Source organism: Theropithecus gelada, chromosome 3 (assembly GCF_003255815.1).
Source record: "Theropithecus gelada isolate Dixy chromosome 3, Tgel_1.0, whole genome shotgun sequence".
NCBI classification, from domain to species: Eukaryota; Metazoa; Chordata; class Mammalia; order Primates; family Cercopithecidae; genus Theropithecus; species Theropithecus gelada.
The window spans coordinates 130,449,817-130,475,197 of NC_037670.1; the positions used below are offsets into that span (position 1 = coordinate 130,449,817).

The 25,381-nt window shown below is 38.7% G+C and overlaps 1 protein-coding gene across 2 annotated transcripts; it reads right to left on the reverse strand.

The window, feature by feature from the left end:
- Nucleotides 1-1,299: 1,299 nt before the first annotated feature.
- Nucleotides 1,300-24,067, reverse strand: SYPL1 (synaptophysin like 1). 2 transcript variants are annotated; one of them, XM_025378319.1, is made up of 7 exons: nt 23,905-24,067; nt 23,533-23,604; nt 10,607-10,731; nt 9,122-9,329; nt 3,754-3,942; nt 3,375-3,480; nt 1,300-2,733 (listed from the first exon to the last, which is right to left on the reverse strand). In XM_025378319.1, the coding sequence occupies exons 1-6, from the start codon at nt 23,953-23,955 to the stop codon at nt 3,397-3,399; spliced, it is 729 nt and encodes a 242-aa protein (XP_025234104.1). In that variant the 5' UTR covers nt 23,956-24,067; the 3' UTR covers nt 1,300-2,733; nt 3,375-3,396. The 2 variants fall into 2 exon arrangements, with proteins under 2 accessions (XP_025234104.1, XP_025234103.1); XM_025378318.1 differs by lacking the exon at nt 3,375-3,480.
- Between the last annotated feature and the right edge of the window lie 1,314 nt (nt 24,068-25,381).

The window sequence follows — 25,381 nt, forward strand, 5'->3', positions numbered from 1 at the left end:
TTTTGTATGCTTACCCATTAATCTCAAATACTATATGAAAACATTTTAAATGTGAAACATAAGCAATATTGCCTTTAACATTTACAGTAGGTTAAACATCTATTGAAGTGACCTCTGTTCACAAAAACATTAGGAATGCTCATCTTTTTATAAATAATTCTCTACAACTTAACACCTAGTAAGTAAAGCTTTTATTGCTTCTCTCCTGGAAATTATCCTATAAATGGGTTAACCTTGTAATGCTGATTCAAAAGCAGAAGTGAAAAGGCAATAGAACTCCTTTTAAAATCTACTCTAATCTCAATACTTTTAAGTTTTAAATTTTGATCTCATTAACCTTACGAATGTCAACCAACAGAAAAATAAAACACACCAAAAGATTCAGAACTCTTTAAGGACTGTAAAGGGAGAAGCTTGAAAGCCTGAAGTCAATCCTCCCTTTGTCCAAAACCACCACCTTAACGGCTCCAGCCCCATGAATTCCTAGTTTAAGAATCTCTATATTAGAGGCTATCAAAAGTTAGTAATTGTAGCTAACTTTTATAGAGTGCCTACTAAATGCGGAACACTGTTCTAAGGGCTTTACATTTATTAAGTCACTTTTAAATAATAAACACAGAGATCAGGAAATTGGTTTAACTATTCTTAGTTTCAGTTCCCCGTAGAACACTACAATAAGATATTTTGAGAAAGATCATATTCACGTAACTTTTACTACAGTATGGTTTTAATTCTGCCACTTTATTATTAGTCCTTGTTAATCTCTTACTGTGCCTACCTTTATTATAGGTGTATGTATGGATAGGAAAAAAAAAACAGTTCGTATAGGGCTTGGTACTAAACTTGGTTTCAGGCATCCCAGGGGGTCTTGAAACATATTCCTAGTAAACAGGAGGGAACTACTTATTTCCAATATCCACATAAGCAAACTGAGGCACACAGAGGGCAATTTGCCTACAGTTAAATAGCTAGTAAGTGGTGTAGACAAGATTCAAATCCAGGCAGTTTGGTTGCAGAGCATATACTCTTAACCAGGAATCTTTGCTAGTTAATTAGACAATTAATGAGAAAAGGTGTATCAGGAAAACTTAATCTGAGAGTTACAAATAAGTATTTTCTGAATGAGGTCGGAAGAAAAAAGGGTAAAACTAGAGTCTCCAAAGCACTTCTGTCTGTTGTATTCCTTGCCAAACAATAAAACTGTGATTCTGTTTCCTGCTTTGAAAATCAGTTCTGTTTTGTACTGCTCAATGCCTTTAAGATGAAGGTTTCTTTGTAATATTAACAATCAGTGCACTCTTTCTTTCAACTCCTTTATTAAATTGGTTGCAAAAAAGATATACATTCTTATATTGACAATTCTTATCATGAATAAAAGCATCAAAAATAAGGCAACAGCAAGATGTGCTTCACATACAAACAATCATGTTGTAAGAATAAGAAACCTGAATCCCTGTACAACAAAAAGATTAGGAAGCAAAATGTGAATAAGCTTGTATTCAGAATATACCTATATGTGTGTGTGCAAAGACAATACACTCATCATATACCTCACTTAGGTTCCTTTATGATGCATAATTCCTTAATCATTCATTTGTGAAACAAGAATGAATATTAAGAAACATGAAATCCAAATTGCATTTATTTTCACAATATCAATGCTAAACTCAAAATAGCAACTTCATTGACTCTCAATGGTAAATTTCAAACATGGAAAGCAATCTTAATTTTTTTTAACCCTGTGAATAGGGTCTGCAAAAAACAGTGGATTATTTTGATTACAAAGAGGCTGGGTCTCAGCCTGCACTTAAATAGCATGAGCAACAAAGGACAAGAAACAAATATCACTAAGAGTAATGCCCATACATATAAAGATATCTAGTTGAGCCACGTTCTTTCTACTTATATAGCAAGCCTATTAAACCACTAGCATAATAGATTATATCTCATGAAACAGAATTACTATATTAACTACACATCTATCAGAAATTTCCAAATCCCTGCTCCCAACACAATTTTAGTTCACCTATTAAGTACCACGGGTCATTTAGAAAAACAGAAAAAAATATACACCTAGTCTTTGCAATTAAAATCATCATAACATAAACAATGTTAGATATACATTTTGAACTCAATATGTTTTTCCTACATATTTATGTAATCAAGGCTTTTTAAGCAAAGACGGGTCTTAGGTATATGATCTGTACAAACTTACAGTAGTGTATATTCCAAATAAAGATTTTTCTTCCTACTATGGTATGACAATATAACTGCTTTCTGAATGAAGATACATGTTAAGGCTTAAGGTGTAAACACTTTGGAAGGCAAACAGCTTAGTGAAAAAAATTATGGTTCATTTCAAAATGTGTATCATTTCATAATAGGCCCCTGAAGTTTCAAATTTACATGTGAGAACACATTTACATCTTAACTTTCTAGGAAAGGCACAGGCTTTATGTAAAAAAGCAGCAAAATTTTAAACCCACCAATATATTGACAAAGCCATTACTTTTATTAGAAACAAATAATGCTTCTCAAGATGTTGGCAACATGTCATAGTATCAACATATACTTCATACAGTGTATTTTTCCCTTTAATTATATTCCGGTAGGAGGTGGAATACCTCCTTGGCTATGAGGGGCAGACGTATTTGATGGACTGTGTAGGCTGGTCTCTTTGTATACAAACCAAGCATTTCCTCCCCAAAGTATCATATTCAGAAAGCCAAAGATCTACGAAAGAGAAAAATAAACATGAAAATCAAATACCTACTTATAAAAATTCATGCCCTACTTAAAAAAATCTCACTTCTTCTTTAAATATTTTTAGGCAGTACGCCATTATTTCACTTAAAGTTTAATACTAAACACAATGTGAAATAAAGAAGGAAGACTGTATTTCAACGTACAAAATGTGGTTATATAAATGACTTATTCCCAATGAAATAAGGCTAAATCTCTAAATCTGTAACATATAAAATCATGGCTAAGAGATTTAGCTATTCTTCCGAATGCTTTCACTTTCCTCCTATTTAGAATGATTATCAACTGCTCGTGTACCTTTTCCCATTTACCTCTTATCACCCCCTCCTACCTCTCTTCTACTCCAATCCAACAGTTGTAGCTACAAAAAAAGAGGAGTCACACAACTTTACTTCCCATCCCAATTAGTCAACCTCAAAGAAATTAATCTTCCTGGCTGGGTGTGATGGCTCACGCCAGAAACCCCAGCACTTTGAGAGGCTGAAGCAGGCAGATCACTTGAGGTCAGGAGGAGTTTGAGACCACCTGACCAACATGGTGAAACCCTGTCTCTACTGAAGATACAAAAGAATTAGCCGGGAGTGGAGGCACATGCCTGTAATCCCAGCTACTTGGGAGGCTGAGGCAGGAGAATCACTTGAACCCAGGAGGTGGAGGTTGCAGTGTGCCAAGATCATGCCACTGCATTCCAGCCTGAGCGACACAGTGAAAATCTATCTCAAAAAAAAAAAAAAAAAGAAATTAATCTTCTCAGATATAAATCTGACTAGATGAAAGAAAGTCTCAGAGATGAATAAAATCATGATCTTGTTTACAGGCAATACTTTTTTTAAACAAACTTTTCTTCACTAACCACTATATTGTAACTAGAATTCAGATAGCTGAGTAAAAATAAAAATCATCCAGAGATTTACTGAAAGCTATTGCTTTCTTGAATTACTAGTACTTTAAACAAGTATATGAAATAAATTATAAATAATGCATACATACCACAGATACATTGAGGGATCCCATACTGGTCACAGAGCCAAAGTAACACAGTACTTCTTTCTTCTTACAAGGCGAAAGTTCCTGAACAATATTGTGACCGGTAGCTATTTTAATATCTGTCAGAGCTTTAGCCCAGGCAGAAGTGCTCACCAACCACAAAAAAGTGGCAACAAGTGTAACAACAAAGTCCTAAAGCAAAAATCAGTAAGAGTTAATAATGAACAATTAATTTTAATACTAAATTTCAAATCCATGATGAAGAAACTGAGATTACATTCAACCTTATGGTACTGAGAAATGGCCTTCATGATATACTTTATTAAAAAAGTCAGTGAGCATAGTAAACATTGCTGTTAGTGTTACAAGCACAGTGCCCGAGTTACAACAGTAAATAAGACTCAGTCATCTCCTCAGAAGTCTAAGATTTTCACACTAGAAACCAAAGTTTTATACACCCTTCATCATAACCTCACCTCAGCCACTTACTCCCAGGATCATACCTTGGACCTTGTCATCACCAATAACTGTATCCTTCCATACTCTGTTTTTGATCATCCCATTTTCCGATAACACCTCTTTCCAGCTCACTCTCTCTGGCACCCCAATCCTAAAACTCCTTTGACCCCACCAAGACCTACAATCTGATCCTACTGCTTTCTTACTGTCTCACCACCTCACTAATGTACTCACTTTTTTTTTTTTTTTTTGAGACAGAGTCTCGCTCTGTTGCCCAGGTTGGAGTGCAATGGCATGATCTTGGCTCACAGCAACCTCTGCTTCCCGGGTTCAAGTGATTCTCCTGCCTCAATCTCCCAAGTAGCTGGGATTACAGGTGCCCACCACTACACCCAGCTAATTTTTTTTGTATTTTTAGTAGAGATGGGGTTTCACCATGTTAGTCAGGCTGGTCTCGAACTCCTGACCTCAGGTGATTTGCCCACCTCGGCCTCCCAAAGTGCTGGGATTACAGGCGTGAGCCACTGCGCCCGGCCATTCTCACTTCTTTTAATCCATTTCTACTCTAAGGGCCTTCGTTATCATCCCTTGCATATGCTCTCAACTCCCTTATCCTTCTTCTGCAAAACTCTAACTTTAAACTGAATTCTCCACGAGATGGATAATAAAATGGTGAAAAGCACACACCAGAACGGTATCTCTTTTAAATTTCCTAACCACAAATTTTAAGAATGCTCATTATATTAAAAAAAAGGCAACAACAAAAATCTCCCAAGACACCTTATCACTATTAACTCTGTACTGAATCCTTTGCTATTTATTGCAAAGAATGGGATGGTTTTAATATTTTAGAATAAATGGTTCTAATGGGTGGTTTTAATATTTTAGATCATAAGTCCAATCTTGTTTGATCTTCCTTCCAATTAATGACCAGGGTAGGAATAACATAAAATTTTTATCTTTTGGATGCTATATATGCTAAACATATACATACACTCAAGGACAGGAGCTCTTATACATCTGCAGCAAAAATCTTTCTAACCTCTGAATGGGTTTTGGAGCTTATCACAGAAGCATTTTGTTTTTTAAATAAACCCAATTAGTTTTTAATTATTTTGCCAGCCACCTTTTAGTCATTTATTAGGTTGGTGCAAAAGTTATTGCAGTTTTTGCTATTTATTTTAATGATAAAAACCACAATTATTTTTGTACCAACCTAATATTTAGGATAAATACCAGTGACCTCTTACGAGATATAGAAGCTATGCTATATAGCTTGCCCACTTGGTCAAGACAACACTGAATGAATACTTAAGATTAGAGAACCAAAAATAATTACTAATTACACAAACACGAAAGTACATGCACTTTGTATCTGAGCTCTCTGCTGCTACTTGTCCTTTTAAAAAACCTAGATCAAAGAGAAAAGCCTAGAAATATAGCTTATATTTTCTGCACTGTGGAAGTACTCCCCTTTTTACTGCTGTACATCTGCTATATATTCTGCTGCAGGTAGACATTTTCTAAACACTTGCTAGAAATAGTGTCTTTTGGAAAACTGATGAGTAACATGAGGTTATATCGCATGTTAAATAATTTCTCTTTACGGAAAAGTTCACAACTTTGATCAATATATGTCAAATCCTCCGAATTTTCAGGTATTTTCTTCCTTCCAAATTCTTTTTTTTTTTTTTTTTTTTTCTGGTTATGCTCTTAAATCCACTTGGATGGCTTGGGGTATGACATTCTTCTATTTCAAAAGCAGGAACTTTTCTGAAAATGATGCACAAAGTAACCTAGGTTGAAGGAACGTGGGGGAATTCTGGTCCCTTCAGATAGTATTTGCTCTACTCAGGACTCTAGTCACACTGCACTCTTAAGTGAATGGTGCCACCTGGAGCTCTGCAATGCACGACCTGCAGCTGCCCAGGGCAGCTCTACTCCTCCCAACAATTCATAATGTGATTCATAGATTTTTAGAATTTGGGATACCCTATTTTTGTTTGGATTCATTTTCTGGTATTCTCAATTTTCCACATTGCCTTGAAACCTTAAACTCCTGCTACTTAACAAAAAAAGTGCTGTATTTACTTCAAAAGAGAATTGAAGTAGATTTAAATTTTCAAAATTGAAATACTCCTAGAAACACCTTAGCACAGAATTGGAATATTGCTAAAAGGGCTTGTCCTCATTAATAGTACCTAAAAATTAATGTCATATTTGGCTATATCTTTAATTTTGGGTATCTCAACCCACCCCCCACCCTCTACTTTTTTTTTCCCCTGAGATGGAGTCTTGCTCTGTCACCTAGGCTAGAGTGCAGTGGTGTGATCTTGGCTCACTATAACCTCCACCTCCTGGGTTCAAGTGATTCTCCTGCCTCAGCCTCGAGAGTAGCTGGGATTACAGGGACCCACCACCATGTCTAGCTAATTTTTGTATTTTTAGCAGAGATGGGGTTTCACCATGTTGGCCAGGCTGGTCTCAAACTCCTGACCTCCTGGAGTGATCCACCCACCTCAGCCTCCCAAAGTGCTGGGATTACAGGCATGACCCACTGCACTCAGTCTCTCAAAGAAAACTTTTAAATATTTTTATGGTTAAATTAAAAATAGAACTGAAAATTAAATTTAGAAGCTAGACTTTTATAGACAAGAAGCACCCATTATGTAACAATAAAAACCTACTTAAGGAACCAATTCTGGATTATTTCTTTATATGACCACTAATTGGTCATTCTGAGGTGGAAAATTACTTTTTACTTTTCTGAATGATACAACTACGTCAGTTTTATAGTTTTATCAGACAGAAAAACCACCTACAAAAACAGGTCTGAATGCTGCTTTAAGAAGTGTAGTATTTTTAAAAGTTTACTAGACAAAATATGAGAAATAAAGGGCACATTGATAGATTTAGTAAAAAAATTTGTTGGGATAATGACAAAATGGCGAGAAATAGCTTCTAGTTATAAAGAATTTTAACGAAATGTAATTATCTATAAGATCATTCTAGTTCCCTTTTCAATAAGATTTGAAAAGTCTGCAGAAAACATAGATTCCTAACATGTATGTTGGATAAGCACTGCAAATTAAAACAGTTGACATCTCATCTTTTTAACAACCGAGAAGTATTTTATGCAAACCTCTAGTTTTCTTATGTCTCCTATGACATAAGAAACAGAATGAATCTGAATGATAAAAGACTGTTGTATTACTTACTTACCATTTCCATTCTTATGATCCAGCAGCAAAAATTAAAAATAAATAAGTAAATAAAATTTGTAATCTTATTTAATATTCCTTCATATTTAAATAGCCTTCCCTTTAAAGTAACTTCACAATAATTAGCAGATGTGTTTTCTCATACATATGAATGACCAGTATCACACATAAAAAACACCTCTGTTCTCCCTTTAAGTTACTAATAACTGACTTTGTAGTTACTCTTTTTTTTGAGATAGAGTCTTGCTCTGTCGCCCAGGCTGGAGTGCAGTAGCCGGATTTCTGCTCACTGCAAGCGCCGCCTCCCGGGTTCACGCCATTCTCCTGCCTCAGCCTCCCGAGTAGCTGGGACTATAGGTGCCCGCGACCTCACCCGGCTAGTTTTTTGTAGTTTTTAGTAGAGACGGGGTTTCACCATGTTAGCCAGGATGGTCTCGATCTCCTGACCTTGTGATCCATCCCTCTCGGCCTCCCAAAGTGCTGGGATTACAGGCTTGAGCCACCGCACCTGGCCTATAGTTACTCTTTTATAGTGGAGGTGTAACTTAAAACCATGATTTATCTCTGGATTTGCCACCAATAATCCAGGGCAGATCCTACTAACTAAATCTCAGAGAATATTTCTAGCTCAGTAGGCGCTGAAGCCAAAAGTATCAGGACTTCAAATCTAAGTCCTTTGTTGATACCTCAAAGATTCAAAATTAGTTCATGGCTGCCACTAAGGCTGAGTATAAGAATTATCTGGGTCTGATTTTAAATTAAGGAGTTTAGGGACATAGACCAGGAATCAACAAACTTCTTTCGAAAAGGGCCAAATAGCCAATCTATTTTTTATCTCTGTTACAACTACTCAACTTAACCACTGAAGCAGCCACAGGCAATGTGTAAATGATTTTGTATGGCTGAGTTCCAAAAAAACTTTATTTAAAAAAAACAAGGCCAGGCTCGGTGGCCACACCTATAACCCCCAGGACTTTGGGAGGCAAGGCAGGCAGATCACTTGAGCCCAGGAGTTTGAGACCAGCCTGGGCAACAAGGTAAAACTCTGTCTTTACAAAAATACACAAAAAGTAACTGAGTATGGTGGCTTGTGCCAGCTACTCAGGAGGATCATTTGAGCCCAGGAGGTTGAGGCTGCAGCAAGCCAAGATAGTGCTACTGCATTCCAGCCTGGGCGACAGAGCGAGACCTTGTCTCAAAAAGTAAATACATAAATAAAGAAGTAAAAATAAAAAATAAGACAGTGACCTCTGGGACATAGTTTGCGAACCCAAGATATAGATAATTAAGCTCAATAAGTTTTGTAGAAGTATAAAGTGAGCCTTCAGGGAAAGAAAAAAAGTAAGAAGCAGAAAGAGTTATGAGACTCTGTTGTGATATGTAATTCTTCAAATTAAAAGAGTTAATTTCGACTTAATTTTTTTGCTATTTGTAACCTGATGTGCTTTATTACATATGTGAGTTTCTTCCAAGTTAAAATGGAGTTAAAAAAGAAACAAACTTTCTTTATAGTGCAAATAGGCTAAAATAATTGAGTTAAACTTAATGGGAGAGAGCTCAACCTTGTGGCAAACACAGGCCAAAATATGCTGAACTGGCTTACACCAAGAATTTTTATTTCCAGTATAAGAAAATCTATATTTAGCTTATACAAATTATTTTTGTATTAAAAAAATAAAGTGATTACTTACAATCATAGGAAGTTTACGACTATCCAGATACAGACTCGTGTAGCCAACATAAAGCAGAAGGGCAGCAATGCAGTACAAGAACACAAACACTGCAAAGGTAACATAGAATTGTGCAGAAGAAGAGTAATCGCCTATGAGAACGTAACTTTTCCAATTTACATCACATATGTTTACACCTGGAGGTGGCTGAAATGATGCCTCATTCAACCTATTAAAATAAACGTATGAATTATTGAACTTTCCCAGCAGAGACAGAAACATTTATGCAAAACAATGAATGACACTTCAAAAAATACTCCCCAAATATATTAAAAACATTCCTTTGGGGAAAAAAAGTAAAATTCAAATATTATATTTAAGTAAACTGAAATTTTCATAATAAGTGTATATAAGTTATACGTGGTATTGGTTTACGATACACTGAATATAGACTGAATTAAATACTTTCATACCCAGATACTATCTTCCTGCAGTAAAAAATTAGGTAGGAGGGATTATACCACATGGTTTATACTTTGAGACATCATATTTCATTTTGTGTGGCAGAGTATGTGTGGCTAGCCCCAAGAGAGCCAATTACAACAATGATTTACATTTTTAACCCTGGATCAATAGTTGCTAACAATAAATATTGCCTTTCATTTTTCCCAACCATAAATTGTAAAAGACTTGTCACTAAAGATGCTGTAACAGTTCCTTATGTGAGAAGTGTCTAGGAGAAAGGATACAAGATAGAGAGGTTTTGATGATTACTAACCACTTATTATCTGACTTATCTTTAATATGGAGATTTTATTTAATCACCAAAACAGCCTTACAAGATAATACTTCCAATTACTGGACCAAAAAATTGAGTCTAGGGTCAAGTAAGTAAAGTTAGTAAGTGAAAGAAGATTCTCACCCTGGCTTAAACATAGGACATATTCAGTAAACTTTTCAATGGATACTGATGTTAAACAAGACTTCACAGATGAAATATTCTTCTGTAAGTAAAGTCACTTACTTTAAGAGTAAGAAAGTATGGCTTTATGCTAATGAATGAAATATGGAATCTCTTTATATACATCTATGTCTTAAACCTATATAAAGACATAAATATTCAGTAATTGCAAAAAACATTGAGAATCTGGATTTTTCTAAGTTATGTTTCCTTCTACATTAGGGCTTCCTATATTAAGGTGATAGAACAATCTCTAGTTTGCTTTATTTCTACTCTGTTAGAATAAAATTATCAAGGCAACATCACATTGTTATAAAAGTTTCTGAACACTTACTCTCACTTTCTGTCCTATTTTGTTACAGACCAGGAGATGTTTTTAGACAGGCATGGGTCTGTGTACCACAGTTTGGGAGGTAATGATCACTTACCAATGAGCATGCAATCTAAATTTTCTACCCTCTACAATCAATAAATTGCTGGAAACCTTAATGACTCACTGTGAAAGTAAAAAGAGTAGTGAAACCATTAAAATAAATATAACTCACCTGAATGGATAACCAAAAGTAGCTGTAATAGTTTTATTCTCGGTAATTGTGGGAGGACAACTCACTTGCATTTCTATTTGGCCCTTAAAACCTCCACAGGTGGCAAAAGCAAAGATAGAAGCAATCTATACAAAGTAAGATGAAAAAAGACAAAAGAAAAAACAAGATAAGCATTACTACACCCCAAACAAGGGTCACTAAAACTGTAAGCACACTGATTATTAAAAATTGGCTCACTAACATTCTAGAAATTCTTCTTTTTTTGAGACAGGGTTTCTGTCGCCCAGGCTGGAGTACACCGGCATGATCAGGGCTCACTGCAGCCTTGGCCTCCTAGGCTCAAGCCGTCCTCCCACCTCACCCCCCAAGCAGCTGCATCACAGGTGTGCACTACCACACCCGGCTAATCTTTTTTTGAATTTTATTAGAGATGAGGCCTCGCTGTGTTGCCCAGGTTGGTCTTGAACTCCTGAACTCAAGCAATCCTCCCATCTTGGCCTCCCAAAATGCTGGGATTATAGGTGTGAGTCACTGTGACCAGCTCCCCACTACCCTTTTTTAAAGAGATGAGTCTCACTCCGTTGTATAGACTCAAGTGTAGTGGCACAATCACAGCTTACTGCAGCCCTGAACTCTAAAGTGATCCTCCCAAGGAGCTGGGACTAAGGAGTGTGCCACCATGCCTGGCTACATTCTAGAAATCCTTAAACACAAACTAAAATGGTGAAAGACATTAAAACATTCATTTGCAAACCTCGACAAATGTGATTTTATTTTCCCCTGAGTATAATACAGAAATTAATGTACCAGCCCATATGACAATTCATTTGTTCATACTTTAGTGTATCCTACTAAGTATTAGTATGAAATATAGAGGGAGACTCATTTATTAGTATCAAAATCAAAATGAGTAAATTGGAGGTATTTTTATTTGGAACGCAAGTTACCAGTAATTTGTAAAGCCAAGAGGCTGTAAGCAAAGAAGAAACACTATTTCATGAGCCTGTTCAGCCTCCCTTGTGGGTATTTCCAGGTATCAAAAAGTTGTTGCAGACTTATTTTCCTAATCATGCATATGCTTAAAAAAATGAATGATGTTCTCTCAAATACTATCTAAAACACAAAAAACGTGGAAGCAACCTAAATGTTGAGAGGGAATCAAACTAGAATTCATCCACTCATTCATTCATGCAATGAAACATTATATAGCTGTTGGAGATTAACAACATAGAAAGTGTTCATTACATATAAAGTAAATTTAAACAACAAAAACTAGAAAGGTTATGCATCAAAATTTCACGGTCACCTCTCAAAGGAAGATAAAAAATAATTCCTTTTTATTTTTGTACTTGTGAATTTTCTACAAAACAACACAAGTAAGCAAAAAACTCCAGATGTGCTGTTAAAGTCCAAGAGCTCAATCTTTCAGCAAGTGGTGATGGCTCTATTTTCAAAATACATTTGCAATCTGACCACTTGTACTGCCTCCTGATCTGAACTACCATCACCTCTTGCCTGAATTTTGCACTAAATGGTCTCTCTGCTTCTGCCCTTGCCCCAGCTTCAGTCTGTTATCAACATAACAGCCAAGACAATCTTTTAAAAATGTAAGGCAGAAAATGTTATCCTTTGCTGAAAACCCTCCAATGGCTTTTGAGCTCTCTATGAATAAAACCAAAGTTCATATAAAGGCCTGCAAGATCCTTTCTTCCCTTATATTTCTGACCTCATGTTGCTACTTTTTCCTTTACCTAATCTGTATACACAAACTGCTTTCCGTGCAACACCTTTAGTGACATGGGATAAACTCTTCCTTCAGGACCTTTGCACTGGCTATTTCCTCTGCCTAGAATACATGGTTCACTCCCTCACTTCCATAGCTTCCTGTTCCAGTATGACCTTCTCCGAGAGATCTTCCCCTCACTACACTATATCAAATAACAGCACTCCTACACAACCTATTCCCTCTACTCTATTTCTCCTCTGTTCTAATTACCACTGCTTGACACAGTACTTAATTTGTCTGTCTTTCCCTAGAATAGAAACTTAAAGAGGTCAGGGACTTGGTTTTGTTCAAGATCATACACACTTAGCAAGTGGTAGTAGATAAAATTCAATGCAGATTTGATATCAAACCTTCACTGTTGAACACTTGATATAATGCCTCCCATGGATTATTCCAGGGCCTTAAGTCTTGTAGGCCATAATCCACATTATAATAATTGTCAAGGGTTTGTTTCCCCTCCCTGCCCCCACAAAGAAGAGATACATGAAAAGAATCTGGTTACAGAAGGGAAGAGTCTGAGGTAATGTCCAGCACATAGTTTGGGGTCTTAACTGTTAAGAGGTGATCCCTGGTTTTCATAGGATTTCAAAATATGTAAAAATAACTTTCCTTGGAAAATGTGTCATGAAGTCATTTTTCATTATTCGTACTAAATAATGTTTTATGTTAAAAAAAAAAAGGTAAAGATAGAAGAATCAATACTCTCTCAGAATAAATATGCATGAATACACAGAGTGAAAAGGCCAGAAAATGAGTCCTGAGCATATAAAATAAAAGAAAAGAAATTAGATATACAAATTGAACCAATGGAGCAGAATAAGGAGGCCAGGAATAGACTAGTGTGTATAAGACAAATTGTATCTAACAGAGTTGATTTGTAGATCACAGAGGAAAGGAATGTGGTGGTTTTAAAGATATGCCCACCAACTCTTTGATAAAACTCCCATCAAGAGGTGGAGTTTGATTTCCCTTCCCTTGAGTGTGAACTAAATATAGTGACTTGCTTCTACAGAATAGAATATGGTACTGCGAAGAAATGGGATGTCCTTTCTGAGACTCAGTTATAAAAACATTGCAACTTTTTTTTTTTTTTTTTTTTTTTTTTGAGACACAGTCTCGCTCTGTCACCCAGGCTGGAGTGCAATGGTGCAATCTCGGCTCACTGCAACCTCCACCTCCCAGGTTCAAGCAATTCTCCTTCTTCAGCCTCAGGAGTAGCAGGGGTAATTACAGGTGCCCACCACCATGTCTGGTTAATTTTTGTATTTTCAATAGAGACAGGGTTTCACCATGTTGGTGAGGCCAGTCTCGAACTCCTGACCTCCAGTGATCCACCGGCCTTGGCCTCCCAAAGTGCTGGGATTACAGGCTTGGCCACCGCACCCAGCCAAAGACTGCTTCTGTCTTCCTTTCTCACTCCTGAACTTTCTCATTCTCTGGGGGAAGCCAGTGGCCATGTTGGGAGGATACTGAGGCAACTTTTAGAGACTCACATGGTGTGGAATTGAGGACTGCCAGTAACCACATGACTGAGCTCTGAGGTTTGCCAACAGTCATGAGAATGAGCTGGAGACCCTGAGATAACAGCAACCCCAGCCAACAGCTAGACTGCAATCTTATGGGAGACCCTATGCCCAAACCATAGCTAAGCTGCTCCCAGATTCCTGACCCACAGAAGAATGGGTGAGATTTATTATCTCACCTAATAAAGGTCAACAGACCTTTGTTTTAAACTGCTAAGTTCAGCGTAATTTGTTATACAGCAATAGATAACTAATACAAGGAAGAGTTGTTCAGTAAATGGTCCAGATGAGCTGCACACAAAAGTAAAAAGTCTTTAAAAGAACCATAAAAGATTGTTAAATTCAACTACAGAAAAAAAATTGTAATCAAGTCAGCTGTTGAACGTAAAACAAGCTACCAATTAGGTGAACATATTTATAATAAACGTAATGTCACAAAGGATTTACTAGTATATGGATCTAAGAGAAACCCTTGCTCACGTGTACTAAGAGATGTATAAGAATGTTCATAAAAAACGGGGAGGGGAAAGGCAACAGGAAAATGGATAAAACACCATAGTATATTCTTACAATGGGAAGTCATATGGCAAAAAAGATATAAGAATTACAACTGCCTACATCAACATAGATGAATCATAGAAATCCAATGCTGAGTTAAAACAAAAACAAAACAAAAACATGTTGCATATGGCTACCTAGAGTATAAAACCATTTTTTAAAAAGCTCTGTTTACCTGACTACATTACACCTGCCACTATTTTTGTTCAGGCCGTCACCATTTTTCACTGGGCGTAACCCAGCAGACGCTTCCTCTCATTTCCAATTTCATTCCAATTGATACTCATCTTCTATAATGTGGGCAGTACAGCTGCAGTACCCAGTAATGCTACTTGTGAGTCTTGAACACTTTACATGCCACTAATCTAAATTGATATGTACTCCAACTGCAAAATACACACTAGATTTTCAAGATTTAGTATGAATAAGATGTAAAATATTTTGTTAATTTTTATATTGATGACTTGCTCAAACAATAATTTGGATAGATTGGATTAAGTAAAATATATTGTTAAAATTAATTTCACCTGTTTCCTCTTATTTTAGTGTGATTAATAGAACACTGAAAATTACTATGTGGTTTGCATTTTTGATTTCCATTGTATTTTTTTGTACTGGACAGAGCTAGTTTAGAATGATGTCACACTGATCTGAAATAAAAATCTGATCATGTCCTTCCCATTTAAAGGAATTTCCTCAATTGTTTTTCAACCTAAATTAAACAAAAAATGCTCAAACTTCTTAATTTGGCATAAAAAGCATGGCTGATTGATGCTCAACTTTATAGATAGATTTATCTGTAGTGTATCACTGCCAGGTACTGTATGATTCTGTCACATTTTACTGCTTACTGTTCCTGAAACATACCATGTATTTACGTCTTAAATGTATATGCTGCTTCTTCTGGGAATGCCCCATCTCTAATTAGCTCATTCCTTGTGGTAGAACTCATGATTCTTCTCTTGAGCTATCACAGACATTAACTCTATTATATATGAACTCTACTATAGGCATTTTTCTTGTGTAACTTGCTTTATAAAAAATAAAATGGGGCCGGGTGCAGTGGCTTATGCCTGTAATTCCAGCACTTTGGGAGGCCATGGCAGGACGATCGTTTGAGCCCAGAAGTTCAATACCAGATTGGGCAACACAGTGAGACCCTGTCTTAAAAATAAAATAAAATTAAATTAAATTAAAAAATTAAATAGAAAAATGAATTTCCTAATATAACAAGTAGCAAATAAATAGCATACAGCACTACAGCTTGTTGCTTTCAAGACTATTACTTCTACTGCTCCTTTGCCAGACTGTCATGTCTTTGCACCTGGTTTTGTTTAGCATTTTCAATTTTCAATGACTAGCAGAAAACCTGACACATAGCAAATGCTCACTAAATAACTGCTTAAGGAAAAAATAATTTCCAATAACTTATAAGTAAAACCATATTTTGAATCTTACATAATTATCATTTTAAAGCTTTTTGTTATAAGGATAGATAAATATCACGACAGCAGTTCTGGTCTTTATCTTATAGAAAGAAGGGACAAAAGCACATATTTTATATTAAACAAAGCACAAAATTATGAGGGCAAAATATCCAACTATCTCACTTCTTCCTATATTCTACTGCTATTTTGATCTAGACTGGAAGTTATATACTGGCAGCCTGTTGGTAAAACCTGGCCTGCAAATATATTTGTGAGGCCTTTGCAGTATTACAAAAAATGTGAAGTTGCTGTCATTGTTTTAATATCGCTAATTTAATAAATTAAATTAATTTAATTATTATTAATTTAATTTTAATATTACATATAAAAATTTGGATTTCCTGCTTTTCCCGAGTGTGTATGGGAAAGCTGAAGAATGGCAACATCAGACCCACATTCTCATAAAGCAACAATCAGAGAGAACTGAGTGACAGATGTCACTTATGGCAGAGCATGTGCTTTCTAGGTTATCTGCTTCTCCATTGTCTTAACAGCCCTCAGGATGTGTGTTAGTTGCCAGTAAGTAATCAATGACATACTATTGTTTTTCTTCCAAACATCTTGCTTCACTCATTTACTTTAGAGGGTGGTTCCTATGACCATATCAATTTCTAACCCTAGTCTAAAATGAAGGAGTACTGGTGTTCTGATTTATATTTTCTGGCCACTTTTGAAACTCATTTTCCCATACACTCCTACCCCATGAAGAATGACTGAAACTACTGACATGGAATTCTATCTGCAGAGTAACTAGTAAGAATCCAGGGGCAGGGTGACAGCAAGCTTCTGTTTAGGTCAGAAAAGTTACATGTTCACATACAGCCCCAAGTATCCAGAGAAACAGTCCCACTTACCTCTCTGCCCACCAGACCCATACTAGACGACCACCATGGCAGATCTTATTCACAGAATTGTAACCTCAGGGTGAAAATTACAGCCTGGTTTTCTGGAGCACTAGTCTCCAAAGTAGACTGGAGTAGTCAATTAACTGGTGCACCAGAAGAAAAGATATAAACTTCTATTTAGATCTACTTTCAGACTTAAATAAGGAATTGAAGCTTTATTGCAATTAATATACCACTGAAACCCATGCTAGGCATGCACATCAGAAGGTCACATGTCAGTACAGCATGTGGATATCCTGAAGGTAAGGGGAATCTCACACATGGAAGGACAGACAGTGATAACCTCACCTATTCATTCACTTTTAGTGTTCATGCATTACAATGTGAGTGGGCCTGGATTTATGGAATAAATTGTCTAGTTTTAACCAAACTAACCTTCACAAAATTGTCCTGTGGCTTTAAAATGTCTTCAAAGAAACTACAGATTGGTAACACACACACTCATGTATAAAAGAGAAAATGGAAGCATTCATACTCTAGGTATACTCTATGATTACATTCATCAGCCACATTACAAGATAAAAAAAGACTACTTAATGAGATCACAAGAAGGTGGCAAAACAAAAAATAATCAGAATAGTATCTGAAACAAGGATTTAAAAATATAAACAAAATTTGCACTGAGTATATAATATACCTTAAGATACTAACTGACATAGTAAAACATGCATCTTAAGTTGTAGATGCATATTGTGGCTCTGTCCATAAAATTTTGTACTAATAGGCATTTATGATAAAAAAGACTCTGCAGGCTGGGCACGGTGGCTCACTCCTGTAATCCCAGCACTTTGGGAGGCTGAGCCGGGTGGATCACCTGAGGTCAGGTGTTCCGAGACCAACCTGGCCAACATGGTGAAACCCCGTCTCTACTAAAAATTAAAAAAAAAATTAGCTGGGTGTGGTGGTGGGCACCTGTAATCCTAGCTACTTGGGAGGCTGAAGCAGGAGAATTGCTTGAACCTGGGAGGTGAGGTTGAAGTGAGCCAAGATCACGCCACTGTACTCCAGCCTGGGTGACAGAGCAAGACTACAGCTCAAAGAAACAAACAAACAAAAAAGACTCTGGAGGCTGGGTGCAGTGGCTCATCTCAGCATTTTGGGAGGCCAAGGCAGCAGGATTACTTGAGTCCACGAGTTCGAGACTGGCCTGGGTGACATGGTGGGACTCTGTCTCTATAAAAAATTATAAAAGTAGCTGGGTATGGTGGTGTGTACCTGTAGTCCCAGCTACCAGGGAGGCTGAAGTGAGAGAAAAGCTTGAGCCTGGGGAAGTCAAGGCTGCAATTAGTCGTGATCGTGCTTCCGCACTCCAGCCTGGGTGACAGAGTGAGACCCTGTCTCAAAAAATAAATAAAATTTAAAAAGAGTTTGGAGACCTAACTTCTATTGCTAGACCATGCTCATTCTGAGGATTCTACAGGAGAATACTAGTATTCACCTGGTTTATGAGTGTTGTTTACACGTTTCTAGCTGCAGGATCCTCACTGCTATTTAATTTCGTCATTAATCTGAAATCATCTACTTAAATTTCTTTCTGTCCAAGGTTTAGTTTATCAAAGCAATAACTTAAATCTTCAAAAATAGATATAAAAGTATATTATGTATGAGTGTTTACATGCAAAACAAATGTATGCTGGTTTTAATAAGTCAAATGATCATTCAATACTTAAAATGAACTATTACAGCACGTTTGCCTTTACAATCAAAAGATTAGATGCCTAGAGCCAAGGTATTGATTTTTATGAGTCAAAGTCTGAAATGTTTGCTAAAGTTATTCATTTTATAACATGTATTGTTTTTGATGGTGATATTTCAGTTTATTCCCACTGGGCAATAAAGTCAGTTACAAAGTGCTTCGGTTTCACTCTATCTCCGTTTGCTTCTAATGTACAATAGTAGAAAATTCTAAATAGCCTGCCAAGATAATTCAATAACCCTTAAAAATTTGGATTATGGCTGCGTGCAGTGGCTCATGCCTGTAATCCCAGCACTTTGGGAGGCTGGGGCAGATGGACTACCTGAGGTCAGGAGTTTGAGACCATCCTAGTGAAACCAGGTAAAACCCTGTCTCTACTAAAAACACAAAAATTAGCTGGGCGAGGTGGCACATGCCTGTAGTGCCAGCTACTTGGGAGGCTGAGGCAGGAGAATCACTTGAACCTGGGAGATGGAGGTTGCAGTGAACCGAGATCATGCCACTGCACTCCAGCCTGGGTGACAGAGCAAGACTCCATCTCCAAAAAAAAAAAAAAATTGGATAATGAGAAGTAAACTCTAGAGTTCCTGCTGAAATAAACGGCTAGTTTTTTGCTAACTCCTAATCATTGTATGTTGAAAACATCTTTATGTCACCTTAAATCTCCGAGGAACCTAAATATATTTATTTAAAAATCACTTATCAGCCAGGTGCTGTGGCTCATGCCTGTAATCCCAACACTTGGGGAGGCTGAGGCGGGTGGATCACTTGAGGTCAGGAGCTAAGAGTCCAGGCTAGCCAGCATGGTGAAACCCCGTCTCTATTAAAAATACAAAACTTAGCTGGGTATAGTGGCGAGTGCCTGTAATCTCAGCTACTCGGGAGACTAAGGTAGAAGAATCTCTGGAACCTGGAAGGCGAGGTTGCATTGAGCCGAGACCACACCACTGCACTCCACCTGGACAAGAGAGAGACTCTGTCTCAAAATAAATAAATACAGAAAAATAAAAATCATTTTCTAATAGCTCTACTATTTTCATGTCTTCTGGAGTGAATCAATATCCTGACTGTTGATCTGGCTGGCTGTCTTGAAATAAGCCTGTCACTTTGTGGAAAACTGACAGCATTTGTTGCCACTGACATAATTTGGGTTTTTAAGTAAAAATTAGTTTTCTTCATGTGTTTTAGGATATTTGATATAGGCTCAACTTGATTGTCCTCTCCTGCTTCTATCCCTGTCTAGTGGCTTTATGGTCATGGTCATTTCTGCTTGGTCTTCTGAATCCCCTAGTCCACAAACACCACACCTTATGACGGGACCCCCAAACCACCAACATAAGTGAACATACAAGTTATCACAAATCCAGACCTTAAGCCTGCAAGTAGATTGGTCCAGGTCTTGAGTGGCTATATATATCTCTTTATTTCTACACTTTTAAGTACTCAGCTTTATTTAAGTCATAAATCCAGACAGTCAGTTGAGTTTTCTCCAGATTTATTAATAATTACCAAATTTGGGAATAGTCTTTCTCTTTGCCATATTTTCTGTTCTGTTTCTGGTCCCCAGTGATGTTTACCTCATCAATTCTCAATGTGTGGTCTGTGGACCCCTGAAAGCTCCCAAGAGTCTTTCAGGAGTTCATGGAGGTAAAACATTTTCCTAACAATACTAAGACATTATTTGCCTTTTAGACTGTGTTGACATTTGTACCGATGAAGCAGACATACTGGTGGGGAAAACTGCCGGGCTTAGTAAGAATCAAGAAGAATACCAAACTCTATTTCATTGCCACACACTTGTAGTTAAAAAAAAACCAAAACCAAAAACCAAAAACGAACAACAACAACAACAAACACCGGTTTTACTTAAGAATGTCTGATGAAGCAGTAAAAATTTTATTAAACCTTGACCCTTGAGTTCTCTTCTCAGTATGATAAAATGGGAAATGCAAATAAAGACTTTTGTTGCATACCAAATACAACGGTTGTCTCCAGAGAATGCATTTAAGCAACTGAGTTGTAAGCTGAACTAGTGGCTTTTTTTTGTAAACACCAAATTTCTCCCATCTTCACAGTCAAAGAGCAGTTTATGCTGTCTTCACTTTCTTACCACACTTTCATTCAGCCTACTAAAATCTGGCTTTTTGATTTTACTGAAACTGCTCTTGCTAAAGCCACCAACAGTATGATTAGTAAAACCAAGGGATGCATTTTAGTCCTTATTTTACTTAACCATTCTATTGCACCTAATGTTTTGGGGTACTCTTTTCTTGAAATTCTAATAGTGATGTCAAGGCACTATTTCCCTCAATTTTCCTAACATTCCTTCTCTCCTTTGCAGGCAGATATCTGCTGTATCTGCAGCCCAAACTCATATTTTAAATTCTAGATCCATATATACAACTGTATCCTATAGGATACCTCCAAAAGATCTAAAAAGACCACAAACTCAATACATCTGAAACCTCTGACCTTCCACAAAAATCTGCTCCTCCTCCTCCTCCTGACATACCTTGAATAATGATGCTAATGGCAACCAAGTCAGAAAGACAGCAGTCATCTTAGGGTCCTCCCTCTTCGTTACCTTCCATACATAATTTGTAACCCCCTTTTGTAAACCCCTTCAGTTCTACTGAAACTAATTTTAGGTCCTCATAATTCCTCAATCAACAGATTTCCCTTCCTCCAATTCTGACCTTTCCAATCCATCCTTTTAGAAATTTTCATTTTGTCAGCAGTGTATAGGGATGGTTTGGAAAGGTCAGAATTGGAGGAAGAGAAATTTGTTCATTGAGGAATTATGAGGGCCTAAAATTAGTCATATTATTGACTTGTTTAAAGCCTTTAAGTAAGTAAGTTCCCATCCCCTACGGCAGGGATTCTGGGCTTGAGTGGAATAAACACTCCAATATTCTGTACCCTGCACATATGCATTTTCTTAAGGGCCCAGATTCCCAAAGATTAACCCTAGAAGCAGCGAACCTCTTTGAAGTGTTTGCAGAATAATCCCAAACTGTATCCTCCAACCCAGTATATATTCCAACTAACCCCCAATTACTTTTAAGTTCTCATACAGGGTTATGCTGCTTCAGCATTTCCTACCACTGAATGTAAGATTCCTTCTGCCTAGAAAGTCACTCCCCAAGTGAACCAGTACCCATCCTTCAAGTGTTCCTTCAGCTATGAAGTCCTCCCTAGTTCCTCCAAGCAAATGCTCTCTCCCTCATTTCTTCTACTATTCTTTGCATACACCTTTATTTCAGTTTATTATATGGCATTTTCATATTTTTATGTCCTTCATCCTTAATAGATCATGAGAAAAAGACCATGTTTTATTCATGTTGGTATGCTAGCGTTTAGTACAGATCTGGCATAAAATAGTCAAATATTCATTGAATAAATATTTACCACACCATTAACAATGTGTAGTCTTTTCATAAAAGGCTCTCCTGTGTAATAACAAGCTGTTCAAACTAAAAGTAGTATTTCCGTAAGATGCTTAAAAAGGGTATTTTTCAAAATACATCAGAACACGAATGAACTTATCACTAGTGCTTGAAATAGTAAGGAAAAAGCTAAATTTACAGTTGTTTAAAAACTTGACAAATAATATAAGCACAGATATAAACAGCTGCCTCTTCATTTAAGTGGAAATCTAAATTATTAGTTATAAATTTAACTATAATCCTCAATGAGACTAAATCTAGATGTAAGACTTTCTTAACGTTTATATTTGATTAGCCTCGTTAATGCGATTTTCCTCTTGCCATTTTTAAATGCTTTAATCATGGTTTTCTTTATACTTAAATCTGGACTTAGGTTTAAAAAAATCAGGTATATTTATTTATGCGTCTTTAAAGTAGTCATTTGTGTGAAGTCAGCACTACTTCAGTTTTCAGAAAACACACAAAACGTTCAGTGAATGGTGAAACCCTCTAACCCCTTGGGCGGTTACAATGGTCTAAGTAGAAAATCACATTAGGTACCCATCAGAGAAACTGAGTTTCAGTTGCTTTTAAAAACATCCTCGGTAGGTTATTTAGAACAGGAAATTGAAAGTTCTTATTCTTCTTCACCACTCTATCACTAAAGAAAAGGGCGAAAAAGCTATGGATGTAAATGCTGCTGTCTATAAACACAACTTGCCTGCAGAAATACGTAGTGGGCCACGAAGTTTGAAGGAAGCCCGCAGTGCCAGGTATATTCACCAACTCCTCCAAGTGACTGATCATTGCCAAGGTCGAATTAATAAGTGTTCTTTGATGTTAATGATTGTGAGTGTTCTCAGGAAAGGACTAAAAGCTGACTTTCCAAGCAGGATGTTGCTTGGAAATACCGAAAACAAACTCGATGTTCATTCCTAACGTGTTATTAAGTGAACCGATCTGACTCCATGCGTTTTGTTAAAAGGCCTTTCCTTCGTTCCCCTGGCCCACAGTTTATTTTTGACTATTTTTAACTCGGAGCCCATCTTAAAAACAAATTAAGAACGGAATGCTCGCCAAATCAAGTCTACAAGACAAAATCGGCTTCCCAGGGAGCTGGACCTCGAGTGGGCACCGGCTGGGACGTACCCGCTGAGCCTCTCCGCAGAGCGCGACACCGGCCGCCGGGTTTCGGTTAGACCGCAGCAGGAAGTTTTCCCTTCCTCTGCGGGAAGCAGTGGAGCCAAGGGGAAATTTGAACTCCCACTCCACCGGGGCACCCAGAGGGGAGCTCCGGTGTGGGAGGGTGCTCCCAGGGGAGCCAGGCGGCCGAGGAGCTCGTGATTCGACGCCTGCCGCGGCGTCTCCGCCCAGCGCGGGCCCAGGCCGCGGCCTCCCTGCCCTCCCTACCGTCCACTCCCAGTCCCGGGGCGGCGGCCTCAAAGCCCGCGCGGCAGGGCAGCGTCCCGGCTCGCAGGCCCCCGTCTCCCTGCCTAGGGCGCCGCGCAGAACGGCTGCCGGCCTGGCAGGCGCGGGCTGCACTCACCCACTCGAGGACCTTGATGAAGCCGAGTGGCTCCTTGAGAGGGTTGAGATTGATCTGGAAGCCGGACATTCTCTGAGGGAAGGAGGGAGAGAGAGTCAGGACGACGGGGCGGAGAAGGAGGGGACCGACGAGACCCGAGCAGCCCGGCGGCGAGGAAGGGCAGGCGGGGCGGGCGCGCTGGCCGGGCTCGGAGGCGGGCCCGGGCGGCCGTGGGGCGGGGCGGGGCGGGGCGGGGCGGGGCGGGGCGAGGGGGCGGGGAGCAGCGGCGGTTGAGCAGCTGGCTGAGACTCTGGGATGGAGACTGAGAAGGGCGGCTGGGGAAGCGAGGGGCGGGCCGGGGCGGGGACCGGGAGGCTCCGCCTCAGGCCGCACCTGGCCAAGTCGACTGATCCGCTGGCGAACCAAGTAGATGTTGGGCGCCATGCTGCGTGCCCCGCGCCCCCTTCTCTGCAGTTCAGCCCCTGGCGCTCGGTCTCCTCCTGCGCACGCGTGCACGCGTGCGCTCCTCGGGCACGCGCCGCGCTTCCGGACCCGCGCGACTGCGGAGCGCCCTGGACCTGGGGGCTCCCACGTCCGCGCCTGCGCAGCTGGGGGGTGCTGCCCTCAGAGAAACCCTCACTTGACCCAGAGCTCACCACAGCTGACCTCACTACACCGAAGCCGGCCTCTCCTCCCCTTCACGGATCTCAACTTTTATATGAATTTACAATGTATTGGCACAGATGAAGTCGCGTTTCAAGACATGTGTTAGGGGCCTTTGATTAAAATTGCAAAACGACAGACTTCTGGCGACCATGCTGTGGGGTGCCTCGGAAGTGTGAATCACCAAAGATTCCTACGGAAATTAGGTTTATTTTCAAAGTTAGCATCGCAGCCATGGTTGAAAAATGAAGAAAGGTTATACCTAAAAGACAAGGCGTGGCCGGACAGGCCCTCAGTGACCTACACTTTCACCTCTTCTACCCTGTCAGTCGAGAGTACTCTTTTTGAGGCATTGTTGGTCTCTTTCTTCAAGAAGCTAACTCCTTTAAGATTCGGCTTAGGTAATACTTTCCTCTTGGCACCCTGTTACGGGAGCCCCAAGGTAGTGTGATCTCCTTGCTGGCTTCCTCAGTACCTGGAAAGTTTCTGGACAGCCGGAATGTGGCATATTGGTGTATATGAAAAATCAGCTTCCAAGTACTTACCTGAATTTCAAGCACGAATATGATTTAGCAGGCTACTTGCCACTGAGGTTATTCCGTCAGGGTTGACAACTGTTATTGAACGTCTTTCTAGTAAGCGAACCCTTTCTCTTTCGAGACCTGTTTATCTCCTTGTTTGCTGTCCAGAGAGTGCAAAAAATACTTTTCATTTTCTATGCAGACCGAGACAATCTTTATTTTTACCTTGGCTCCGGTTCCTCAGTCCCCAGCACAGTCAGTCCTCAGTGAGCACCTAATACCAAATGGATGGTTGCAGATTTCTCCCACTAAAGCAACAAAGCATCATAAATACCCCTTAGGGCTAGGTGAGTGCAAGGTGACCATACACTGCTACCTGGTGCATCTGAGACCACGATGAGCGGTGTTCCAGGTCTTTCAGCTTTCTGTCTCTCCCTTTTTTTTCTACTTTGTTTCTGAATCTTCCTCTCAGTACTTCTCTTTTTGTTCTCTTTAGCCCGTTTTTCTAAGCTTTTACTCTCATTCTGTTGAGGTCTTCTGGGTAGGCACCTGGGGACGGACTAGTGAATAGTAGGACTATTTAGCTTGAGTTCGTTCTTTCTTTCTTTTTTTTTTTTTTTTTTTGAGACAGAGTCTCACCCTGTCACCCAGGCTGGAGTGCAATGGCGTGATCTCAGCTCACTGCA